The sequence below is a fragment of the Nothoprocta perdicaria genome, unplaced genomic scaffold (assembly GCF_003342845.1).
Source record: "Nothoprocta perdicaria isolate Ctin4 unplaced genomic scaffold, notPer1 scaffold_51, whole genome shotgun sequence".
Classification (NCBI taxonomy): domain Eukaryota; kingdom Metazoa; phylum Chordata; class Aves; order Tinamiformes; family Tinamidae; genus Nothoprocta; species Nothoprocta perdicaria.
In genome coordinates, this window is record NW_020455766.1 from 253,803 (window position 1) to 279,508 (window position 25,706).

At 47.6% G+C, this 25,706-nt stretch overlaps 1 protein-coding gene across 1 annotated transcript; it reads right to left on the bottom strand.

Moving 5' to 3' along the window:
- CAPN8 (calpain 8) lies at positions 1 to 23,644 on the bottom strand. The gene is made up of 21 exons (XM_026048070.1): positions 23,408 to 23,644; positions 22,554 to 22,623; positions 16,497 to 16,615; positions 16,144 to 16,277; positions 15,665 to 15,833; positions 14,753 to 14,836; positions 13,850 to 13,935; positions 12,381 to 12,455; positions 11,393 to 11,553; positions 10,857 to 11,032; positions 8,949 to 8,960; positions 7,122 to 7,333; positions 6,483 to 6,519; positions 5,735 to 5,800; positions 4,929 to 4,986; positions 4,480 to 4,544; positions 3,830 to 3,898; positions 2,723 to 2,801; positions 1,758 to 1,874; positions 1,123 to 1,181; positions 1 to 225 (listed from the first exon to the last, which is right to left on the bottom strand). The coding sequence occupies exons 1-21, from the start codon at positions 23,642 to 23,644 to the stop codon at positions 202 to 204; spliced, it is 2,109 nt and encodes a 702-aa protein (XP_025903855.1). The 3' UTR covers positions 1 to 201.
- Positions 23,645 to 25,706: the final 2,062 nt, after the last annotated feature.

Genomic DNA, 25,706 nt, shown 5'->3' on the forward strand with positions numbered 1-25,706 from the left:
GTTTTATTTCTGCATTTTTTTTCATTCAAGGTTCTATGCATCTTCTAATCGCCAAGAGATCATTTTCTTTTCATTTTATGAAATAACTTGCCAGTAATTAAAAAAGATTTCTCTCTGTGCTCTGTGTCAGGGAGAAGCCAGAGAAGTCATTCCATGGTTGTAGGAGCTGCAGAGGTCTCTGCTGAATTCATCTACAGTGGTTCAAACCAGTGTGCAGCACAGCCACTATGGGAGAAAGAGAACAAGCATTCAGATCATCTGGAAGGTCCATGGCATGGAGACACTATCGTGGCTTTCTATAATGGGCTCTGAGAGGAAAGGCTGTGAAAGACTGAAACTTTATTTTTACGCTTTGTGTCCATATGCTTATTCTTATCTATCCACACCGAAATTATGGGGAAATTCATTGCTGGGGGKGCGCGGTTCAGACATCACACATGGAATTTCTCCCAAGGAAGGGCAAAGCTCTCCAGGGCAAGTTGCATGTTCTTTTAAAATTCTAGGGCCGGATTATGCAAAGTACACAAATGTAATTGGATTCAAATAACTCTGACTGAAGGCCATAGGGCTTCCTAGCCATCCTCCGCTCTTTAGAACCAGGCTTTAGCTTAGAGGGCTAATTAGATGGATCTCTTGGGGCCTCTTCCAGCTCTGTTTCCTGTGGAGTATTCTGCAAAGGGAAGATTGAAGCTGATTGCATTTATTACAGCTTCAGCAGGAGAAATTTGCATTAAGAACAATTTAAAAAAAAAAAAAAAAAAAAAAGAGCTGACATCTTAAAAGGTATCTTGAGACAGGAACAGTTCCACAGTTTTCTACTGTCTGTTTTCTAATGTCATGACCACTGCCCTCTGAAAGTAGACAGCAAAACACTTTGTGAAATCRTTTCCTTCAACAATTTCAGATTCTTTGAGCATAGCTTTACTCTTTTTGCCCATATAAAGCAAGTGTTTGGTCTACTAATTTGGACAAGTCTTGTGAGCAGATGAGCTTTTTGCATAAGTAAATTTTCCCTTTGATTCAGTATTTAATGATCACAATAGTTATTTTAAAATAAATGGATTTTAGTGGTGTCTTTTGTTACAGCTTAACCACGTGGTCTCTTAATTTGACTGGTCTCACCTCAGGCAAAGAGAGCTGGATGACTCCACTCTTGTCTTTGTCTAGGAGCTGGAACACTTCTGTGAAGCAAAAGAGGGGAAAAAGGATGTAAACCACAGGATTTGGCATGTAAAGAATCATTGTCTGACAAAAGGTAGAAGTCTGGCCTTTTGCCATAACCTACCGCAAACCTACTGAGAACATTACAGCTGTTCTCCTTTCCTCTCGCATGTACTTTCTAAGCCACTGACAGGGCTGAATAGTTAGATCTACAGCAGCAAACTGGGAGCTGGCAGGAGGACAACTACAAAATCTAACACGCTCCTATCTGACATGATCTGCGGGGCRCATGTGAATCAGGTCCAAGTCAACACTGTAGATGATAAATGGTACCATCTAGAGGAGATGGGACAACCAGGGACCAGCACACTGAACATAAACCTGGTAGATTATGAAAACACACCACCCCCAGCTCCATGGCCATGCAGATAGACTGGCACTTGCCGTTTTCCTGCTGCTTCTTGAAAAAGGTACATTTTTGCTGGCTCCCTCACATTGCCATGCTCTTTGCTACAGGCAGAGTTTAAGACATCAAATACTTAATAAAAAGACAAAGTTATTGGGAGTCCTCCTTGGTGGTGGAGGCAGGCACGTACTGAACAGGGTCTCCAGGCGGATCATGCAGGCCACAAAGCCATCGAAATCAATGGTGAGCTTGCTGCAGGCGTAGCGCAGGGCGATGCTCTGCTGCACTCGGTCGCTGACAGTGAAACCTGGAGGCAAGGGAAGCACATAAATCACTGCCACAGCAGGGCAATATGCTGCCTTTGATGTGACTCATCTGTGGACTCCTGCAGCTGCAGGCAGACCTGGATGAAGGATGGTGTCCGTTCACCCCAGAGGGTCCGCAGGGGCCCTTCAAAGCCCGTGGGAAGGCTGGTGGGAAGCTCTGCCAYAGCGTTCTGTCAAGCTGCATGTTCAGCGCTGGTTCAGAGCATCACCATCCTTCTGTTGCCCAAATAGACCCTGAATTAGTGAGTCTGTGGCACCCAGCTGGATAGCAACGATGGTGGCAGAGCAGGCTGGGYTTTATTCAGGCCCATCTTGGTGCTATTTGTGCCCCTGGATTGTTCACTTAGGACTCCACTGGGCACAAAAAAAAAAAGCAGTGCTTTTCTAGATACTCCTGAGCTGGCAAGCACTGCTGCAAAAGTGAGCAGCACAGCTGAGAGAGGACACAGCTAGGACGTGTCCTGCCCAACACCATCTCTAGTGCGGAGGAAGGTGACGGAAGGAAATGAAGGGAGAGGAGGCTTTGGGCATAGCATCGAGGGAGGATTAGGAGATAATGAGGCTCAAACCACAGCAAGTTTTAATCAGATGGACAAGCAAAGGTCCCAGTAGGGATAAAAAATCTTAGTGGCTGCAGAGGCGAGGATGGGGTTCGATACATTTAACAGCCAAAGGAGGTGGCGGCATGTCAGGAAGGCAGAGTGATACTGGCAACCCTGTGACCCAGGAGAAAGACACAGAGCAGTCRGCGAGCTCCTCTGGCCTCCCGGGGCTCATTTTCAGTGGGGGCCCTCAATGACCAGAAAGTCTCCCCAAGACGCGTACCCACCTGCCTCGACGAGGGCCTTGCGCATCTCGTGGGAGTCCATGGTCCCCGAGTAGTCACTGTCCACCTTCTTGTAGATGGCCTGTGGCAGAGGGGCGAGAGAGCACGGGGGCTGCTTTCAAAGGCGAGCATGGGTCATGCGAACCCAGGCGGGCAGCCTTGGGCAACCACAGCCCTGAGACATGATAACATGGACCAGTAACCACAGGGAAAAATCAGGGCCCTCATGGTCTAGCCTTGCTCTGCTKGTCCACCCTGTCACCCATGCCCTGCCATAGCCCCTGCTCCTATAGCTGGACCCAGTCTGGATGGATCATGCCTGCCCCTAAACCACTGCTTTTTATAGACACAGGCCCTGCTTTCCRATGAGCTGGGCTAGATTCTGCCCCTCTCAGCTGAAGCTTCTACCCTTTGAAATGTTAATAAGAAGGGAAACATTTCAAGCAGCTGCTGGCAAGCAAGGCGGGCAGGGAAGTGTCTTCCCAGGGCTGGCAGCCCGCTGGCCTCCACGGTACGTGGTGGCAGACAGAGCACCGAGGAAAACGCCCTCTCGTTTGCAAATGACACTACAGACAAAGTCCATTTTTGCTTAATRTGTCAGACATGATGACAGATGTTTTCTACTGTAAGCAGGTTCATTAACCAGCACTGGAATATATGTAGGCCTAGTGCTCAGGCTGGAGTCAGCATTCAGGCTTGCTCTGCTGACATAAGACTCCCTTTAGACTGCTCAGTTCTGGGTGGACTTCTTGGGATATTAAATCCTTCAACAGAGAAATAATTGTAGCATTTATACAAGATTTTACAAACACAAGGCCAAACCTTTGGTAGATCCTAAAAATATATGGTTCTTGTGCTTCCTTCAGCAGCCAACTAGCAAACTTTAGTACCAGAGCATGTCCCAGGGACCCTATTGCTCAGAAGCGATTGCAAATTACAGAGCATAGTGGTGAAACAGTGGAGTATGGAGGTSAAAGAGGCTCTGCTTCTGTCCTTTCAAATGCAAGGCTTTGCTGAGCCCTGGCTCAACCTCCAGCTGCGAGAAGGGAGGCTCCCGTGTGAGTTTCAGAGCTGAGAGGGAAGGGGAGACAGTCAGAAATCCTGCATTACCAAATACTTCTGAATCTTCATCCAAAGTGTCTTGAATTCCACGAGTCCCAAGGAGCCCGTCCCGTTCGTCTGGCATTGTTAAGTCAGGGCTCGAAAATCAGGAGCCCGCTCTCCTTATCAAACCCAGAGGGCTGCTAGTTCCAGCAACAACAAATCACTCATCGCAGTGTAATCTTTATGTCATATTAGCTCTCCTTGGTAATGTATCTCCATCTCCCGCAGACAGGCCATATTTTTATAAATTTCTCATGGAAAGGCCTGCCAAAAAGCTCGGGACTATCTGCGCTCTCAAGGAATGATTTATGGGATGGCTAAATASCCCAGTCTGATTAGATCTGCTCACGCTTTCTACAGTAAGGARGGCACTGAAGTCCTTCAGGGAACTGGCCCCTCTCTGCCCCTTTGAGCCCTGCACTGTGTGAGGAGAAACCTGTTTGAGAGGTGGGAGCTGAAGCTGTGCTTAAAACCAGGCTTTGCCAAGGACGCTGATGGATCCCTGAGCTGATGGAGCTCGCCCGGCTCGATTTTACACCTTCAGGCAACAAAGAGGTGTGCATTGAGGCCATGAAAACGCAAAGCCAGCCTTATCTTATCAGAAAGGCATCCAGTTCAGAAACTGCCACAGTGACAAGCTGACATTTAAAGGATACGTCTAAAAGGCTGATCATCTCCCTGCAAGTGTTAATGTTGAATCCATCGCTTTTAACGTCCCTTCCTGCACACAAAGGAAGCAAAAAATCCCAGTCAGAAGTGCTTCTAGACCAGTGTTCCTCTGCACACTGCCCCAGAGGTGCCACCACGGCCACATCTCACTAGCCTGGTAAATGCTCTCYAGCTTCCTGCACTGCTTCCTCCAGGCTGCGTCTCTTGGTTTATTAACAAGAGGACACTAAAGGGGCTTTTTRAGTGCAGGGCCAGGGTTGCTCACAATTTAGGGGTGGCAAGTTTCTATCTGCCCACAGAAATCTTGCAGCAGTGCAATAGGCCCCCTTTTTTTCCTGGTGAAGGGGCTGGATTTGGCAGGGAAGGTGCCTGGGGGTTTCTTTCCCTCCACATAAGGGGTCCAGCCCGGCCCAGCCGGCAGCGCGGCGCGACTCACGCTTTGCCAAGACCCGGTTCAGGATGGTTTGAAGCTCATTCGCAGTCACCTCGCAGTCCTGGGCAGAAAACACAGCACATTAATGGGACAAGTGGTTGAAGCAAATTGTGTCCGTCTGTCAGACCTCTAGAGACTATTTCACCTCCAGCCCTCTTCTAAATCCTTATTTTTTTCTCTAACACTTCTCATTTTCCAGCAGATATCCCATGGACGAGATCCTCAGAAATCTTGAGTACTTCCTAGCCTTTTGAGAAGGAAATAAGCTGTCTGTTAGCTGCCCTGGTGAAGTGATCCAGCAAATGTTAACTTTACTACCAGGATTGCCTGGATTCATTCAGTGTCTCCGTTTTTTTCACAGCTAAAGGATCACATTCAAGCTCTTCCAGGCTTACAGAAACTACAAACAAACAGTATGGAAATTCTCTCATGAGATAGAGAAGTCTTTCTAACTATAAAGCTGTTTTCTTTCTTCAGTGCCTGTGGCCACCTGTTTGTGAGGAGCAAACGTCATATGAGAGCTGCAGGCTCTGAGAGATACCAACCTCTGTCAGATACAACAAATAAAGAGAAATTTTACCCAACAGTTTTCTAATTCCACAAAGGAAGGAATTGCCCAAATAGCCAATTGTCAGAATTAAGCACTAACTCCACAGGTAATTTATATTTCACAGTCAGAAGATCAGATAGTAAAAAAGGGTTGGTAGGGCAAATATTTGCATCATTATAACAGCTCTTATATATTTATATAGTATTGGTATCATCATAAAGCTCTTTCACAGCTTTTTCTATCATTTTAATTCACTCACCTCTCCTGAAAGCTTGTGAAACAGAGTCTTGAACTCGTCGTCTATATCTTTGTCATTGACATGAGGCTGGAGGAAAGAGGTGATCAAGAACGTGATTTATGACATGGTACTAGCAAAGAGATATGGGTGCCATAAAGCAACTTTACAGGGGACTATTTACAGCCATGGAGAATATCCACTTGCACTGCAGCAATGGCAACACAGAAGTGCTCCTTAAATCAAGACCTGACAGGGAGGTGTCTTCATTTGTACCTAACTGGTTCTCAGGATGGAAAGTTTTCTTACATTATCAAATAGTCTTATAACTACAGAGCAAATGTTGCTGCAGTTGGATAGTGGTAAGACAGGGAACCTTAGTTCTCTGGTTCCTGGGAAGGAATCACCTTTTGTGATTTCTCTCCAGGAAGATTGTTTGTATGTGTGAGTAACACCAAACTGTCCCGTCACCCCCTTTCCTACCTATTTTACACAAAGGTACAGTTTAATGTGTTCCTACTCAGCCTAGCAGGGTGCAGCTTTTGCGACTCCTGAGCACTTACATGAAAATACACTAAAACTAAGCCAGGGAGATGTGTAAACAACCTCTGCAGCCAAAAGAGGGGGTTTTGTTTCTTTTTTTCCTGAACCCAAACATACATTGGCATGAAGTAGCACAGTGCTCAAGAGAACAGTGAAAATCTTACATCATTTGCACCACATTTTGAAAGAAAGGTGTATTAGAAAAATACAGTCAGCACAGATAAGTTACCTCGTATGGGTTTGCAGCCACCACATCACCAATCACCCTAAGAAAAACAAATAAAACACAATGGCAAATAGTGACTACCATTGGCTTATAACATAATTAAGAACACAACAGTACAAAACCTTGCCAAATGCACAAAACGAGCCTCTAGTTTCTCTGTTTTCTATGCTCCCTATGTCACTATAACCCTTTCTGTACCACCTCATTTTAAGATATTTTCTTTGGGAAATCCAGTCTTATTGTTCTTGTCAATATACAGCTTTTTCATTCACTGGCCACTGCTGATGAAACACTCCATTTTAAAGTTCTCTCTCCATCAGTGCGAGGAAGTACTGCCAACTCTTTCCCCACGCTCTTCAATTGGGGCAAGTTCTACTTTGTAGCCCTGGGAGGTTCTGGTTGGGACACTGCTGCTGCCAGAGGCCATCTGATGAGCCAGGACTGGGTGTTATGGAGGTGTTTTATTACACACTGTGTAATAAAATAGATTATAGAATTGAGTCTGTCTGATTAATTGCTGGTTAGGAACTGCGTAGAGCCCAGGACATGAGTCTCTGGCAAAGAGTTTTCCTTCCTTCATTTTCCTTTCATTTTACTTCGTGTCTCACCAGTGGAAGAGGAGATTTTAGAGAAGCTACTTACTGAGTTTTAGCTCGTTTCTCAGAAAAGACTCGAAGGCAGAACTCCCCGTTTTTGTAAGGCTCAAAGGTGGAGGGCACGATGAGGTACTCGCCCCGGGGCAGCTTCATGCGGCCGGACACTTCACGTAGGTTGATGTAGGTGCCAGACCGGGCTACTGGCTGGTTCCTTGCAAAAAAATCCCGGTTCAGATGAATATCCGTGTTATTTGCCAGCTGTGGATAATATATTTTTTGTTAGAAATAGTTTGACAATTGGGTAGGTAAGTCAGACATCCTACTTCAATTTCATTTTCAAGTTCAACTTGATTTTTATAGTTCTTGCTATAGGTCTTGCTCTATAAAGATTATCTCTTCACAGACCTCTTCACAGCCTGTGGTATAAAAATAATTTAAAATATCGTAATGTGCATTCAATTTTGGTCAAATTAGGACTTGCTATGCAAGTTGTCCCATTTGTGAGCATTTTTCCCTTTCATAGTGTGTTCATGAAAAAAAAATTACAAATACATTTCTTTGGAGCAATTTATGGTCTCTGATAGAACTCCTAATTGCAGAGGAATGATGCTGTCTGATTTCTTAAAACATATAGAAAAGAATAACAAACAGAAGGGTGGGATTTTTCAGGCCAGATTAGAGGATTTAGCCAACTTCTATTAATATTAAATATATGTATATAGCCCTTTGGATTATAAGGTAAATAGTACTCAACTTTCCCGTAATAACTATATATCATTAAATAAGTGATACACTGTGTAGCTTGTAAAGCCCTGGTGTAACAAGGAGCAGTACTGTAAGAACAACACCTCTGCTTTTGAACCTCACATTGCTGACTTTTGCTCCACAGGGATGTCTTTCAGAAAGTGTAATTCAATGATCCACAAAAAGAGTTGTCTGTTTGACACAGGCTGTGGWACATGACGTACTGATAAAGCTTCTGCCTGCCTAAGATCAGAGAGTACAAAGGTGTTATCAAACATTCTATGCTAATTCAGTGTGTTTCTCATAAACTGAAAAAAAAAAAGTTTATCTTCTTTCTTTTTCTTGTTTTGAAGACAAGATTGGATTTGGGATTTATTCAACACCACCACCACTTCTCTCCACTCAAGTTTCAGCTAAGTGGGGCTGCAAAGATTAAGTCGTCAGATCGCACATCTCTCTCAATGCATAAAGCTCATTTTCCCTTTGCATCTGCAAGGCTGTTAAAGGAGTAAAATTAATTGGCTCGTGACCACACATTCATTTACTGAGGGAGAAGGAGATCAGGAAAAAATTGGCAGCACAGAATGCCAGGCTTAAGTAAACGAGTAAAGGCGATTTCTACTGCCAGCCAGCCCTGGGGTCTCTTTCTTTAGGAGTGAGAAGTCTCTTTACCTTGATATTGACATCTCTGAGGATTAGGGAAGGTTGAGCTGGGTTTGTTCATTAACTGCAGCCCAAGTTCAGAGCAATAAAAGGAATGGATCCCCAGAGTTCAGTATTTCTTCTTAAAAAAAACATATATCTACATTTTCTCGTTTTTAGAGTGCATAGACTATGTTCTGCCTTTGTCTTTAATAAACAGGCAATTTCTGACCTCCACTATACAAAATCAAATTTTAACAAGTGTAAATGAGATCAAGATTGGCACTCGGATCTCTGTAATAAAACCCTGTGCCCCAATCCCTTGGAAATAGTTATTGAGAACTTGTGACTTTCGTGTGGTGATAAGGAACAAAGCTCCCCAGAAGAAGTGCCACCAGCAAGGACCAAGTCCTGCTGGCAGTTTAAATCTCCAGCACTACTGGAGGTGTCCCCTGGATGCTGGAAGTTCTCAGCAGAGGTCACGTACCTCGGGAGGAACCTGAAAGGAAGAGGAAGAGGTGACGTTAAAGAGCTGCCACACACAATCTGCAGGCACTGGAGAAAAGCATCAGGCAAAGCCTCATTCAGACACTTATTTTTAACTCCCCTTTACAACCACATCTTGTAGTGTACTGCTCCACATGAAGTTCTAGCTTGTGCTAGAGTTGTTCCAAAACAAAACCAGGATCTTCAGCCAGAGGAGGTTGTCTGACCCTTAAACTGCATTCTCCAGATATGATGGCTTGAATGATATTGTTGTTTGGAATATTTGGATGAGCCTTAGTATGAGACTCAAGGACCATTTAGCCCCACGTTGCAAAACTGACCTCAGAATTTTTTCAGGGCAGAAAAAATACCTGAATGCAGAAGACCCTGCATGTCTACTGTTACTGGAAATGCTGATAAAAATATAAGGATCCTGTCATTGGCCATCAGTATGAGAATGAACAGACTGTTTTAAGGTGAATATAATGAGTAATAAACTTCAAGATTTAGTCCTAGCTAAATCCTCTAGATTTGGTACCTCCAAATGAAGGGTGGCTTTTTGAACCACAGTCATCTTGGGAGTACAAATACCAGTGAGAGCAGGAGGGATCGTGCTCCCAAGTCACCAAAGAGCTTCTGGAAATGTCACTCGTACAACACCTCTGGACCACCTCAGATGGCCCTGGCCTTGTTCTTTATATCCAGAAGGCACCTCAGGCCTTGTTCTTTATATCTAGAAGGCCAGAAGTCAGGAGCCTGCTTTTACTTTCTCTTATATAGAGGTCTGCTTTAGATCACCGTCTGTGTTGTCCTAACCAGACCTCCTCCGTCACAGCATGAACTGCAATGATGTAAATCTGCATGGAGTGGGCCTAAGAACTTGGACCATGGCTGAATGTCCATGTTGGGTGGCTTCGCATCCCCTTCTTTCAGAAGGAAGCATTTGCCTTGTTGAGAATCATTAAATCTCACTAGTAAGGGAAAGATCACAGAGGAGGCAGAGGAGATGAATTACACGTGAAGCAGAAAGGCTGCAGTGCTACTGAGTGACAGGAGCCGCGGGCCGTCTTTCATGTGCAAATTCCTGGATGCAAACGGGTCAGAGTGCCTGACACCACGCAGAAGAACGTGTGTGGAAAACCTCCCTGTGAAGCTTTGGCACTAGGRAAAACACTGGTTCTGGACCATCCCACACAAGATATATTAACAAAAGTCAGCCGTTGCCATCTGCTCCCATCTGTGCCGGTTAATGATCTCCATCCAGAGGAATCTACACAGCATTTAATTGCTTTTTTTTCCAGGTATGATGCAGTCAGCATCAAAAAAAAAAAATGTTTGGAAATTCTCATATTTGATTCTCTCCTCTCACATCACAGAAGTTAGAGATGTCTCTGTGTAATTTTTCCCTACATTATATTTATAAAGAAGCAACACTAGCAAAAAAAAAAAAAAAGAGAGAGAAAAAAAACCCTCCTGTCTCCTGGACCAGAACAATAGCATGGCAGACAATGAATCAAAGYGATTTTCAAATGCAGAGAAAAAATAAAATGCAAGCAACTAGTGAGCACTAGCGATAGGCTGTAATCARAACCGCTTATCTGGAACTGCCAGGCACCCTGAGCCTGCCCCCACTCACACACTGAAAGAGGAGGCTCTCAATAAGAGTGCAACAAAATAATTGCCCTTGGTTTTACACCTCTCTCTTGCTAATGTGCGACAAAAAATGAACTTAAATTTGTTTCAAGCTTCCCAAATTATGTGGATCAGAATAAACAACCAAGAGACAGATTTGAATCATCTTGTAAAATCCTGTTCTTGAAGGGCAGTGGTGAATATGAAGATATTACCATTAATTTCTTTTCAGGGGAACAGGCAGTGAACAAAACCTTTAAGGAGGAACAAGCTATACCTGATAGAGCGAGTAGCCAATACTGAGCAGAGCTTCCCCCATTTTCCTCTGTCTCCTGCGGTTCTTCTGCATCAAGCCCACCAGCACAGTGCAGCAGGGCTCGGTCAAGCTCCCGTCGTGGTCATCATCTGGCTCGTCCAAACGGATTTTAAACTGAGGATTGGTCCAGTATGTTGCTAGAAATCCCCAAGGCAAAAGAAAAAGGAAGAGATTTTGCTCTCGTTGAAGCCAAGACTTTGCCACTCATATCACAGAGAATATATCTTTGGAAGAACCTGGAGTTTGCCCATATGCTTCCATTTTTAATTACATTATGTTACATGTCTCGATGTTTCCACAGCTATGCTGCATATCAAGTGGAGCCAGAGCAAGTCAAAGCACCCAGATATTTTCCAGGCGGTGATAACAAACAGGCAGGAGCTGATGCCATTAATTAATTCCATTAATTATCCCCTTGGCTGCTTCTGGTGCAGGAGGAGTTAATTTGTTCATTTTCTTTGCTATTTCACCCAGTGCCCACTTAGCTGAGTCTCTACCTGGGTAGTTTTGGCAGCCCCCAGCAGTGGAGCCCCGTCTCCACTCTCCATTAAAGAGGGTCAGCTCCCACTTGTGGGCTGTGTCTCTGGCCAGGGTGTCAGGAGTCAGGTTGCAGATCTCGAGCCGGGTGAACTGCCGTTGGAAATCTGAAAACGCCATCCTGGCACACAAAAACACCCGGTGAGTTCCCGAGCCCRCCACAGGCACAGCAAATGGATCAGGGCAGTGGATCTGAGCATCACGTCACTGCCCAACGGCCCTCCTAAAGGAACGYCAAAATTCAGAAACAGCTTTTGGGAAATCCTGTTTCCCACAGCCCAAAAGGGCTCTGGAAATAAATACATTAATAAATTAAAATCCTCATTTTGCTGKTTTTTTTTTCCTCTAAATGCTCTAATAAATAGTTGATGTTTGTTTTTCCCAGCCCTGGTGCATCTGCACTGGCAGGGTGCTGTGAGCACGAGCTGCCTGCTCAGCTCTGCACTGCCTCACGTGCCCTGCAGTCACTCACACTGAAGGAGGGCGGGTGCTTATCCTTTAATCCAGTCTAGGACAGAGTTTAACATGGGCTCAAGWATTGATCTGTGTGATCAGCTACAGGGGATGGGCTTTCCATTAGCTCTGGGTAAACAGACTCTTCCCAAGCGGATAATCTAGACTTTTTCATTAGCACACAGCATAGCATTTAGGCACTGAAAAAAAAAAAAAGAAGCCTCAAAATATGGAGCATCTGAGGTTCATTCTTGCCACCTCATTAGTTTTATTGCCATCTGGTCTCTATATTTTGGATAAGCACTAAGTTATGCAAGCTCTAATGAAGGGTAATATTTGAATGGGGAGGGAGATAAACAAGAGGCTAACAACTCACACACGTCACGGGCACATTGTAACCCCTTTGGTACTGGGAGATTGTCCCCACCCAAATGAAAGGGCTGCTGAAAGAGCATATGTGCACACAAAACATCCAAAACATTGAAGCATTCTCACCAAAACTCCCCATCATCTACTTGCTTATCCAGAGCCTGCTTTTGCTGGCGATCAACGTAATTCCATTCAGGAGCACTGCAGACAAAAGGCAAAAGCAACTTGTTCAGTTGTAGCATTTAATTTCACAATAAGAGCAAAGTTTTAGGGTCTCTCTTGGGTTATGACTGACAAACGCATATGTATTTCTGCAAAAAAAATTGACATTCTGCCCTGCAGTGGCAGTGCACCCAGTGACCGGACTGTGCCCAGCCGGGATCACACTTCACTGGAGCATTTACAACAAATAAGCCTTAAACTGGATCATCCCGGTAAGTACCAGAATGCAAAAATACCACAGAACTGGCTGGCTTAGGCCATACACAGGCAGCAGGTCCTGCAGAGCTTCTCAACAGCGAGACCTGCTGGAAAGCCTGGTGTTCTCCCTGGGGAATTCACACAGGCTCCACCGCTTGTGTCACCCAAGAGCAAGGGAAAAGGTGGAATCAGAAAATAGGCTGCCAGAAACAGAATTGCTTCTCTGCGTTCTGGTGTGACAGGCTGGATTCCTATTTGATCTGCTCCCATGTAGCTGGAAAACYCTGCACCTGCTCCTGCAGGGCTGTCCCCTGCTGAAGCAGGTGCACTGAGATGGGGAAATCTCACTGTACGTGTGCCTGAGCACGCTATTTCTGGGGATGAGCAAAGCAGCTCTTTTTTACTCAAGATAAGAATAATCCTTTTTTATTATTATTATTTTCCCATATTTTCTATCTTTGAGTATTACACATCAGCAATGTAGTTAATTGGAACGGGAAACAGATCTTAAAACACTGCCTGAAAAAAATATATCCATGCCACTCTAAACAAAAAATAATAGAGATGCTTTCCCTGGCATTCTCATGAGAYTCCAAGTCAATTTAAGATGAGACAGTTCCAGACGGATATTCAAATTTGGGGATCTTTAGCTGATTCGACCTTTAGCAGAATCGACCTTTTCAAGATTCTCCAGCAGAAATCAGAAGGAGGCCTGATGTAGAGGCCAGCAACCTCCAAAGAGCTGTGAAAGAGGCAAAATGGGTTTGATCTGCTCTGTTATCTCCCAGGTATCCCAGATAACGTATCTCCCAGATATCTCTCTGCACATGCTGCTGAGGTCTGGGCAACGTCACCTTGCAAAATGGCCTGGGTATGCCCTGCATGGTGGTGTTACCATTAAAATTAAGACTGTTTTCTCTCAGTGGAAAGCTCCACCTGCAGCAGGGAAGAACGTCCGCTGGGCAAAACAGATCGATATTTGGCCTTGCTAATGAAGTAATAGAGCTTTATTCGAGGTGATTTACTATCTTTCCTGAATGCACTCTGTGATGTGATTAACTGCATACTCTGAATTTAATTTTTAAAATATAGTGAAATACAGTGAACAAAAAGAGAGAGAGAGGCAGGTGGGAAGGTAGGTAGGTAGATAGGTAGGTAGGTATATAATAACCTACTTATCACTCCAAGCTCCAGTCCATTCCACTTTACCCCAGGGGTTTCTAATCCTGACTAGTTTCTCTGGCCGTCCTYGGTAATTTACCTAAAGGAGCCACAACAAACAGAGCCTGAGCACTTCCATTTTTCCAGTCACCACGTGGCATTGCTTTACAAGCACATTAAATGTGATTTGTACTTGAGTGATGCAGCCCATTATAACTTGTAAAAGTTAAGACACCTACAGGTCCTCCAGCCTTATTTTACATTCTCCTGTGCCACTGAGTGAGCTGTTAGCTGCATCACTCACGATTTCATATAATGAGAGCAACCTGCAAGGGAAAACGGCAGCTACAAAATAGCAGAGCATCTACATCCTGCAAAGCAGGAGGCACCTCACAGCATGGCAAGATTGGGAAGAGGTTATTTGGGCATGAGCATCTGAAACTATTCCAGTTTCGGAGAGACAGGAATATTGTAGATGGGAGATTAGTAACAAGGCTTGGGTACCTTTCCCATTGATACCAGCTGGCAAAGTTCATGCTCTTGCCTCCCCTGCTCCACAGTTTTGTGGGGGAGCAGCTGCCCCTTTCCTGCTCCTCCTTCCCCTCCCTGCAGCTCAACAACAGGGAGGGCCATGGTCCCTTCGTGCAACACAGGTTAGAGACTGCACACTGTACTCCACAGCACTACCGAAAGTGTCCTGAGCCTTCAGCCTGGCCAAGAGTTAGGGTCTCTTTTATTTATTTACTTCTCTAATGGCCATTCATACTTGAGCAATATTTTCATTTGATCAGCCCCACACAGACGCTGGGAAGGTAAAGACACCACAGTGCCAAGCTGGTTTGTATGAGGACTAGTGTAAAAGCTTCAACCCAGGCTGGAGGAGCTGGATATGAACAGGCTGGCAGAGCCTRGCTTACCTCTTCTGCTCCAGTGACGGAGTAAGCATGTCCCTTCACCAGCTTCAGGCTCGTGATGGCTTCTATCTCAGCTGCACTAGATATCTGAGGCAATAAAAGTATGCACATTTATTGCTGTGCAATGTACATAAGCAAACAGCTTGCAGGTACCAGTTAGTACAGGTGAAGATACTCCAAGTGGTATCCACAGTGAGTATCAGTATTCCTGATGCCAAGAATATTAAAAAGAAGTGAAAAATTCACCCATGAAGTTTTATACCCCCATACATGCAACCCCAAGCACAGCCAAGATTCAAGAAAGTGCTATGAAATCTATATCTAAACCCAGACCCTCATTGCAGGTTACAGACCCAGTCATCTGCAAAGACATGTCCATTTGAACTCAGCTACAGCCTGCCTTGGTTTGCACTTTGGTTTGCATTCAGTATGTCCAAGCATGAACTGTGCTAACCCTCCATGCCATGAACCAGGATTTGAAAAGGGATTATGGAACAGGATGTGGAAGGTGTGGAGTTCTCAAAGCATGTACAAATATATTCTGTAACTCGAGAGACTTTGCATTACAGGTGTATTTAAATTTTAGGATTAAAAAGTAAAGCTAGAATCAATCTACAGGCTACCAGGAAGTATCTCAGAGCATTTGCCCCTGGCAGTGTCTGCAGGAACAGAGCTGAGGAAGACCAGTCCCCACTTCATGGCTTTAAGTGCTATCATGGACTCTGTTCAGGTACAACAAGGGTAAGTTATCAACCCAGTCCAAATGTTTTTTCACAAAATCAATAAAAGCCTCTCACTGATTGCAGTTCGCTCTTAGTTCAGACCTTACAAGCAATGCCTAATGCTAATTTGAGCTTTCATTACAATATGGACCAGGGCTCTGAGGAGTGCGAATAGAAGAGYGGCAGCTCTTACATCGATGGAGCAGCCCAGCAGTGACCCGGCTCGCAGAGCCTTCTGGATGATTTGGTACAGGTTTGGAGGAGCCTTCCTCAGCTCGTAGGACTCGGCGATGCCTCCTGTGAAATCCTCAAACGCTTCCATGGTAGAACCTCCCGCGAGGGCTTCGTAAGAGCCGTTCAACCTGTGGAAGAGACAGCAGAGCAATATAAAGGGTAATCTCCTTTATACCTATATAAAGGCTAGTTTGTACCGCAGGAAGAAGGGTTTGCAGTTCAGTATCTCTTGGGCCTTCTGTTCAGCATGACTTGGGGCACTAGAAGTAAAGAAGCTTGGAAGGGAAGGTTGGTAGTGCCCGTTACGGGCCCAGGATAAGCTAAGGATGGGTGGAAGACAGTCTGTGTTTGGGTGAAGTGCATCGTGCCTCACGTTGCAGCTGCTCGAGCACTCAGGTGTCTCCCAACAGSAGCGCTGCCCCTCAGGAAGCCGCTTACTTGGCATAGGCCTTCTCCAGCAGGGCGCTCCAGAACTCGCTGCCCTCCTCCGAGTGCACGAAGAGCAGCTCGCCGTTCCTGGTGGGCAGCCGGTCGTCCACCACAACGTCCACCCACTCCCCGTACTGCCAGAACTGGTGGAAAGCAGAGAGAAGTCCCTGATCAGGGCTGGCGTGTGGATAATGGCTCAATACCATCTCCTTCCTATCCTTGTGAGACAGATAGTGACAGATAGCGAGATAGATCTCCTTCCTATCCTTGTGAGACACAGAGGGGCTAAAGACCAAAAAGCTGCTTTCAGCTAAACATGGGGGTATTCTCTTCTATTCACAACCTGCTGACCATACAGGTACCTGGAAATGAAAGATGCCAGCGTAGTCCTTCTGGAAGCTCTGTGCCTGGGGAACGACGCGGTACAGAACATCTGGGCTCAGCGTGAGAGACGCAATGGCAGCGAGCAGCCAGCAGTCACCTGAAACACACAAGGTCCAAAACAGAAAGGTTCGTTAATGGGGTTTTGCCAAGCTGATGGTTATCTTACACCCTAGATTAAAATGCCAATGCTAAGTGCTCTGCAAGGTCCTGCCAATGCAGTATTGGTCTGGCACTTCAATGTTCTTGTGTTGTCTCTTTTGCTCATTTCCAACCACTCAGAGCTCACGGATACTCGGGAGTCTCTAGAGCTGGGAATGGCAATACACTTTATAGTTTAATTTGGTACTCCTTCCAAAGCTTTACTGTTTTGTTTTCTTTTCTCAACGAAGCTGTGAAAGCAGGATCCTCTCCTATATGCTGTGCAAGCAGGATCTTTGCATACTTTGTAATGCCTCCAGGGAAAAAGAAAGAGCATAGCCAGAGAGRGGGGATTTGAGGTGCCTTGGGTTGCAAACCCTGGTTGGACAGTACTGAGCTAATGACTTGTGGTTTCTTAACCAGCCCTGAGCTGCCACAACCAGGAGAGGTTGGCGTTTGGGGGATGTTCAGCAAAGGACAAGAGACCTGAGTTTCCAGCAAGGTGAGGGAATTTTTATTTCTAGCTTCTGAAGAGGGTTTGGATGATAGCAGGAAGATTTGGGTGGGTAGTGCATTCTTTGAAGGTCTGAGTTTGGGTCAGTGCTTGCAGCTAATACTACGGATTTCCCTCGGAGCCTGGTGGAAGCTGAGGTCCACTGGGAAGTCTGAAAGCAGATGAGTCTCTTCTCTGGTCTGCAGGTTATTCTGGAAAGTATGGGCATGCATGGCTCTAGCTAGAGGCTGAGCTCCCTGTCTGGTGACACTGAGTACATGGTCCTTTTGCACCCTAAGTTAGTGCCCAGTGAAACTCAATAATTCCTGGCTTTTTACAGTATCTCAATATTTGCATGCTGCAAGCACTAGGAAGGAGCTGCTTCTGTGCTTCCATGGTTCTGTGATGCTTTCTTAGGTGTGCAGAAAGTCCAGGAAAACAGAACCACTCTGAAGGTCCTAACACTTTCTTGGTTCTGTGCCCAGGTTTAGCTTCTCTGTGCAGGTGCCACGTTCTGCAGAGTGACTCAGCAAAGCAACTCTTCCCTGGGTGGAAATAAGCTAACGGAGAAAGCAATGAAACAGTTCAAGCTGTAGCACAGCTCAGTATCTCAGAGCAAGACTTATCGCTTTATATTAATTTAGGCTTACAGTTGCAATGCTCCAGTGAATACAATTTGTAGTGCTAGGGATTCGTTTATATTCCCAGGGATCTTACCCAGTGCTATGTGCTTTCTCCTCTGGGTACCTCTCCTGTTGGGAGATACTCAGATGCCTTGTAAGAGCTGAACCAGAAACAGCTGTTCCCAGTTGGAAGAGATCTAAGGAAGACCTGGAAAGTAGAGCCCTGAGCTTGATGGTCTGTAACTCTTGTGTGTTGGGGCTCCTAGCCTTGGAAGAGCACCTGAGGAGACAGTCCCATGCGTGCAAATCACTCGAGGTGGCTGTCGGGATGTGGCTGGGACAGCGTGACCTGATGTGGGAGTGAGACCTGCTCAGCCAAGCGATGCCAATGGGGAAGGAATGCAGGGCACTGCCTTGGGAAGCACTGCCAAGGCTCCCAGGGCTGCCAAGGATCCCACGAGATCGCTCTGCCCCTCTGCGGTGGCTRCGTTTGGGAACTCGCACTAGAAGGGGGTGGAAAACGGCTGGGTTATCTGCTTCTCTCACCATTTGTGTTTCTTCTGAGATGAGATTAGAAACGCTCATCTCGTCCTATACACATGAAGCTTGAAGAGAAAGTGTGAGGTGGGTCAAATGCTGCTTGGGAGAGAAGCTGCTTGAGCGGAGGGCTCTTATGTGAGAGCTGAGGAGGAAATAAATTGAGATAAATGGCTCATTAAAAGTTCCAACTGGAAATAGAGAAAGTTGCTGCTGTGCACCTATCTATAGAAGAGGGACCAGAGGCCTAAGCCTCTGGAACAAATAGAAAAACCTTCTCAAGCTCACCTTCATCTTAATTAAGTTACAAAGTGCTCACACTCACAGGCAGAGGGCTGTGTAAAATAAGCAAAATGGGGAGAGTACGTGGGGGTCAAAATGTTTTAAGCACCTCCTCTCCCAACAAAAKGTACCTGCAGGAAAATGCAATACTGAGAGTCCTGAGACCTGCTTTGTGGGCCTTTCTCCGCAGCTTTCCTCAGTGTGTACACGTGCCCTGCATCATTAGCACTGCTGTTCCCTCCTGGAGAGGCAGAAACAGTGGGGCTAGGTCTGGGGAGGAGCTCTCCGGAGGAGGCAGATGAAGAATCTCACAAAGTCAGAAATGAAACCCCTATTTCTGCAGCTATCTCCTGCTTTCTGGCCATCCTGGCTTTTCCTGGCCTGCCAGGAGACACAGAAGGCTGTTTCAAGCCGATGCCAGAGCAGGGCTCCTGGTGTCCTGGCTGTGTCCCTCTGTGCCCTGGGGAGGCTGGAGGATGTCTACGGGAGTGACAAAGACCTGCACAAGGTGACGCATCTGAAGGGCTCCCCCTCCTCAGCTCAGGACCAGCATTTACAGCCAGTGAAAGGAAAGGTGTATTTGCTGCACAGCTGCACCTTAAATATATTATTCATTTCCCTGACTCGAAATAAAAGCATTTCTGACTCTCATCCCCATAGGATGCCAAATGCAGTGTGAAATCCTTTGCAAGTGTCTACAGCATCAGTGAGCTTTTTAACAAGCTCATTTAACAAGATCTGGGTGAACAACAACATTGCTGCGGACGCTTCTGCCTCCCACAAACATCCAATGCAACTTAACCTTCTGTGGACGCATCCAGGGCAAGTCTGCTTGGAGCATTCCTGGAAAGAACTCTTTTGAAAGAACYGCAATGCTGAATTTTGCCTTAGAAACTGTTGTGTCTTCCTTGAGCACTGCAAAGTCTCATCTCTTAATCCTTGCTTGGAAGTGTGGTATCTTTGAGCTTTTGGCTGAACAAGTATTAACCAGGTCTTCAGAAATGAACGAGTTAGGAAGTGGCTGTTGTGCATTAATGAGGATGCAGGAATTTATCCAAGGAGCTTTCAGGACGAGGTCCGAGTTACACTGCCTGCCTCTTGCCTTGTACCCTGCACTGGGATGTTAGGCTATAAGGAGGGCTTTTCTTCACCCTACTAGAGTAATAAACAGCTAGTTTAAAATAAAAAAAAAAAAAAGAAAAAGAAAAAGAAAAAGGGCAAGCTGACAGTGCACATCCATTTCCTTCAAAGCAGCTTTCAGAGTTTTGCATGTTTGTGTGGGTCTATGGGGCAGCAGCGTGTGCTCCCTRTCCCTGGTAAGGCAGCCTATGTAGGACCACTAAAACTTGCCATAATACAGCTGCAAGTTGCAAGCTACTTTTCCTTATGGGAAGAAACTGTTAGATTTCCTTCCTAAAAATTGCATGTAGAATTTTTGGAGCAGGGGAAAATGACTTTATTTTTAAAACTTAAAGAACTTAAGCACACAGAAGTGCTTTTTGTTGCTGCCATTTTGTTTTTTCTATAAATGTGTTGGAAATATATTCAAAATAAATATTTAAGTCATTAAAAGTCATTTAAGCATTAAGTCATAATGCTGGGAGAAGTCTTCCCAGCATTAGCCCTGATAAGCTATATCACCTATGCACATAAGCTGCGTTCTACTGTGTCTCATGTTTCATCAACAGAAGTTGGAGATCAGYGCCAATCACAACATTTGCTGCTGAATGTGCTAACAAGGAGCCAGCTTGATTCTTGGACCCAARGTCCAAGATAATATAATAGAATATAGTGCTCGTAAGATCCCTTTTTTTAATTATTACTATTTTTTAATTGGAATGAAAAATTCTGACCTTGGGTTTGTGATGGAAACATGAGCCACACTGTGCATAYATATGTTTTAAGAATTACTCTGACTATTTGGATGCTGCAAACRAACTCTCTGCCCACTCGCAGGGAGCTGCGCCGCTCGGGCTGGCACTGGGACCTTTATCCCAGCGCTCTGCTCACACGGAGACCCTCAGATTAATGGGGAGTGTCCCGGAGCTGCTAACAGCTTAGGGTTGCTTTCCAACCTCCGCGATGTTCTTGTGGCTCTCCCCAAAGTGAGACCTTCATCCTGCACGAGGATCCCCCGCTCCAGCCAACCCCGGCTTCCCCCTGGCCACCTGGGACCTTCTGTCCATCCCAAGGAAAGTGCTTCACATGCAGCTGGGGTGCATCAGGAAAGCTGCACTACACTGGGAAAGTTTGGGTGTACATTTTCTATTCCTTCAAATTCAAAGCCTGCCACTTGCTGCTTAAGACCTGCAAGTAACTCTGGGGTTAACTTACTGCTCTAGCCGTGAGGAAACTTCATAAGTCACCTTTAATAACTAAGAAAGACTACGTGGCTGGGTTTCAAGCTGTTACTAGACTATCAAAAAGATATGGTTCAAAGAGTGTTTAAAATATTTCAGGTCTTTCAAGCTCCCATCAAACTTCCCAAGCTGATACTCATCTGGCTTGTGCTGTTGTCAAAGAAATAAGTTTAATGGAGTGAGACCAACTCTGGGTTTTCTTGTTCCTTTTGTTCATGTAAACCCAGACCTGCAGTGTTATTCTTAAAAGAAAAGAAACATGTCAGAAAAGACTATTAAAAATAGATTTTTATTTCCCTAAAGGACTTGCTAATAGGTCACATACGTGGCTTGTGTAAATATGTAACCAGGGTCTGTTCAATAGAAGTGTTTTACATGAGGGCTTTAATAACAAGTACTTTGATGCTCGAGGTATTGGATCAAATACCAAAAAGCATAGTGCACCTCAGTGATGTTGAGCAAATACCTGAAGAGTGAAAGGTTAGTCCCTTGCCCATATCCTGGAGTTTGTTTGTGTAAAGGGCCGACGTGCACAGAAGAGGTTGTAAACAGCCTTGCAGAAACAAATGTGCTCTCTTTGCTCTCTTATTCTTTGCCCTCCCAGGAATCTGATGTTTTTCCCTCCTTGCTTGCAGACAACAGCCAGCTCTTCACAAAAGCAGAATCAGAATTTGGGGGCCTTCCCTGTGAGTTTGGGGGTAGTTTTTTGGAGCAGCATGTGGGGGTTTCATCCCACCCAGGATGCGGAGCCGGGAAGCCCCTGGAGCCGGCACTGTCCGGCGCTCACGGGAGGTGCTTGGACCCAGTCCTGCTCCTACCCTCAGTGATGGATTTGGGTGCTGCTCAATACTGAGAGCCTGTTGAGCCCCACAAAGGACAGGAGTCCTCAGAGACGTTCAAGAGGTGACAGAAATAAAAAGGAGCTCGGGGTGTTTGCAATTCGTTTCTAGGTTTCTATGTGAAGCACCAACCTCTTCCAATCCAAGACAGGTATTCCTCAGTCCTTTAGCTTGCAAGCTCTTGTGGAAAATGAGGCTTTACTGTAGGATTCTTTATTTTTTCAATGCTGTTATAATACTTCTTAAATTGGAGGTGACAAGATATATTGCTTTTATTACTTGTCAGAACAATTGTAAAACACAGTAAGTGATTCCCCATACTCTGCTCTAGCATCAACTGGATAAATATCCTCAAGCCAAGTGTATGCTTGGGCATCTTATATTTTTGGCAATAGGAGCATAAGCACATACACTGTTTTTCTGTTTTCGTTTTTTGATTGCTTTAGCAGTGCTGTGTTTACAGGATCAGCACTGACAGCTGCGACACGAGGACAGCAATGTCAGGAGGGCTGCAGGCAGTAGCATGCCAGCAGGAAGGGCTGTTTTCTCTGCATTTCATCTCTCAAACTCTCATCACCCGTGTCTCGGGGCTCCTGCCTTGGAGTGCAGCTGGGTTTGATCAGCGGGGCAGCCAGGACAGGCTGCCGTCCCAGGCTCAAAGCCCTTAGCCTGCCTATAGGGGAGCCGAGAGGATGTGGCACASGAGGGATTTTGAATTTAGCTTTGGATTTTTCCCAATAAAGTTCAGAACTTGTGTACTCACCCAGGGCTCCTTGGCAGATGTCTGTGCGAGTCGCTCCCCCAACGATAAACTGCGGGTTGGCGCATAGCTCCTGAAAAGCACGTTTGGAAAATACAGGTCACCCTTTCRGGTATGAAAAAAACTTGTTCGTTGTTTCAGTGTGAAGTACAAAAAATAGCAAATATTTCCAATATTTCTTACAAATGCGTATTTCCTCCTTTCTCTGATTACAAAGTGGCATCACTAAAGGGAAAACAGTGCTTCCCGAGGGGCGGTCAGCCAAATCTGGGAGCACTTTGTATCTGGGACAAGGGAGAAYGAAGCAGGGTGCCTGGGGAAACCAGGAGAGCGCGGAGGGCCCCGGGCTCCCGAAGSGGGAATGAAGCATGGCCAAAAGCCAGGGTCTTGGAAATGAAAGACCAGAGAGACAACGAGGCCTGTCTTTTACAGAAGAACCTCAGCATCTGTTCCTTTCTGATGAAAACAGCTATTTTAAGGGGGTGGCAATGTATAGGATATATGCATTTGGGTCCGGACAGATGCCCTTTGGTTGCTAGAGGCAGCCTGAAGCGATACGAGGGGTTTCTCAAAGCACAGGCCGGGTTTCCCGGGATGCGCTCGCTTGGCAGGGACACGGTGTGAGGACGGGGCTGTGTTTGACCACCGGGGAGCCGCGTCCGGACACCCTTGGGGTTTTGCACATAGCCGCTCCGGATGCAGCTCTTGAGCACYGTGGAGCCGGGCTGGAAGCTTGGGAGAGCGAGAAGGGCAGCGGCTCCTCACGGAGCAACAGGGAGGCCGAGCAGGAAGCAAGGAGAGCAGGCGGGAGCTGCAGCCGCTGGGACAGGGGGTGCTCGTGGCGGACGGGCTCTTACCGGGGGCCTCCTCCACGTGATGCCCTGCGTGTTGGCGGAGCAGGGCCCCAGCTCGGCGTAGCCCAGCGCCGAGGGGCACGCGGGGAACTCGTCGTCCTTGAAGAGCTCGCCGTCGCGCAGGCACCGCCGCCGCAGGGCCTCGTAGTCCTGGCGCCGGTAGCGCGCGGCGTTGGCGCGCGAGCCCAGCCCGCCCGCGGCCGCCCGCTCCCGGCACAGCCGGGCCGCCGCGCCGGACATGCCGCCCTCGCCGCCGCCGGCGCCTTGTGGCGGCGCCCACACGGGCRGGCGGGATAAGGGACCGGGAGGAGGCGGCTGCTGTTTGCTCAGAGGCCTGCGCGCTCCTGCCCCTTGGCAAACACCGGGTGCGGGGGCGCCGGGACGGGCCGCGCTGCCGCCGCTCCTGTTTGCGCAGCGACGCCCAGCCCCTGCCCAGCGAGCGGGGCCCGCGGGGCAGCCCGCGCCTCCCGCCATGGCCCGSCACTGCAGGGACGGAGAGGGGCCAAGGCCAAGGTGGACGAGCCACGGGCTGCTGGCTTAAATGGTCTTTAAAATACACGTGTCTTTGGAACAGCGCGGGTCACTCTGCATCCTCACCTGGGAGGAGGCTGCTGGCCACCGTGTGCAGCATCACCCGTGGCAAAAACCACGTCGCTCCTGCCATCTATAAGGACAGGCTCTTATCTCAGGCGGTGGAAATTCACCCGTGGTGTCCGGGGGCTGTTGGTGGTGCTCCCTACATGTACAATGTTGACAGAAGGGAAAAAGAGAGACCTTGGGTGCAGCAATCTTTTGGGACCCCAAAGCGCACGGATCCCGCTCTTGTGATTCACTTTATCCATACATGTAGGTAGAGATTCCCAACAAAGTGGCTGTGGGCAGCGTGGGAGCCACAGCTTCCATGGAGGCGGAGGGATTCCCTGGGGAAGCGGAGGGTTTCCTGGGAAGGCCCCCGTGCACCCGCACTCTGTGCTGCGGGAGCGAGCGGCAGCGCTGCCCCTGCRAGCTCGAGCTCGGCGCGCTCAGGCCGGAGCTGTGCGGAGCGGGGAGAGCAGCGGGAAGGAAACTCCCTGAGATAAGGAGGTCAAACAGAGGCTCGCCGGCCCGCCTGCCTGCAAATATTTGGAGAGCGCAAATAGGAAAGTGGGATCTGCTCCGGCACAGGGAGGGGGTTGCTGCAGTGCTGCCCGTCCCACGTCTCCTGGCGCTTGGGAAGCGCCTGAGGGTGCTCTGCTGGAGAGGGGGACGTGGAGGCTCCTCCAGCTCCAGCTCCGAGGCCCGGCGAGGCAGAGGATGATGCACAGGCCCCATCTAGAGGCTGCAGAGCAGAGGGAGCGATGGCGGCTGTGGGGCCGAGGGCAACAACCGCTCGGGTGGTGGCGGCGGGAAGCAGGGCTGCGGTTTTCCCAGACTCTGTCTCATCCTGATGCAAAACCACTGCTGGAAGTGGCTCCAGMGTCCAGGGAAAAGCCACCGGGAAAGCTCCCCAAATGGCCCGGATTTGCTCTGCTTCAGAGAACAGCATGGTTTTGTGCATCTCTTCCAATTTTCCTTCTCCTGCCTCCCGTGCCCGAAGATGAGGAGGGGAGGGAGGAAGGGGGAAGCGCAGAACACGGATGTCACCTGCGTGGTTATTCTTGCTCAGGGTTTTCCACCCGGTTTTCCAGCTGGATGCAGGGCAGGGCGGGTGCCGCGGGTGCTGCACGCTGGTGGAGCGCCCCGGGGGCACCCACGCGACGGGTGCAGGTCACACCATGGGTCGCTTTCCACCCCACGCACCCCATGCACTGGCTCTCATCCAGGAGCTACCGGGATACCAGGGCATCCATCCATGTTCCTGCACAGTCTCGCCTGCTTCCCCCCATTTGGGAAATCCTACTTGGAAAGCCTGGAGTGTAATGCAATAAGCGAGACGGCAGGCTGCTGTCCTCTGCTGCGGGCAGTGCAGCCACCCAGGCGGGGACTTGGCTGCCTGTGGCCCCTGCGATCATCATTATCATTATCATTATCATTATCATTATCATTATCATTATCATTAATGTTATTAGTGGGACAGGGGACTCTCGGCGCAGAGAATGAGGCCGTGCCGGGCTAGGTGCCCGAAGGCCGCCCGGCCGGTGCAGCTGAGCACGCACAGCACTCGCGACACCTCGGGGGGCGCGGTGATGGGGAGAGGGGCGGGGCCTGGGCGGAGAGGGGCGGGGCCACAGTGACATGGGCGGTGCTGTGCGGAGAGGGGCGTGGTCGTGGCTATCGAGGCGGGGCCTGGGCGGCGAGGGGCGGGGGCACAGCGGTCGGGGCG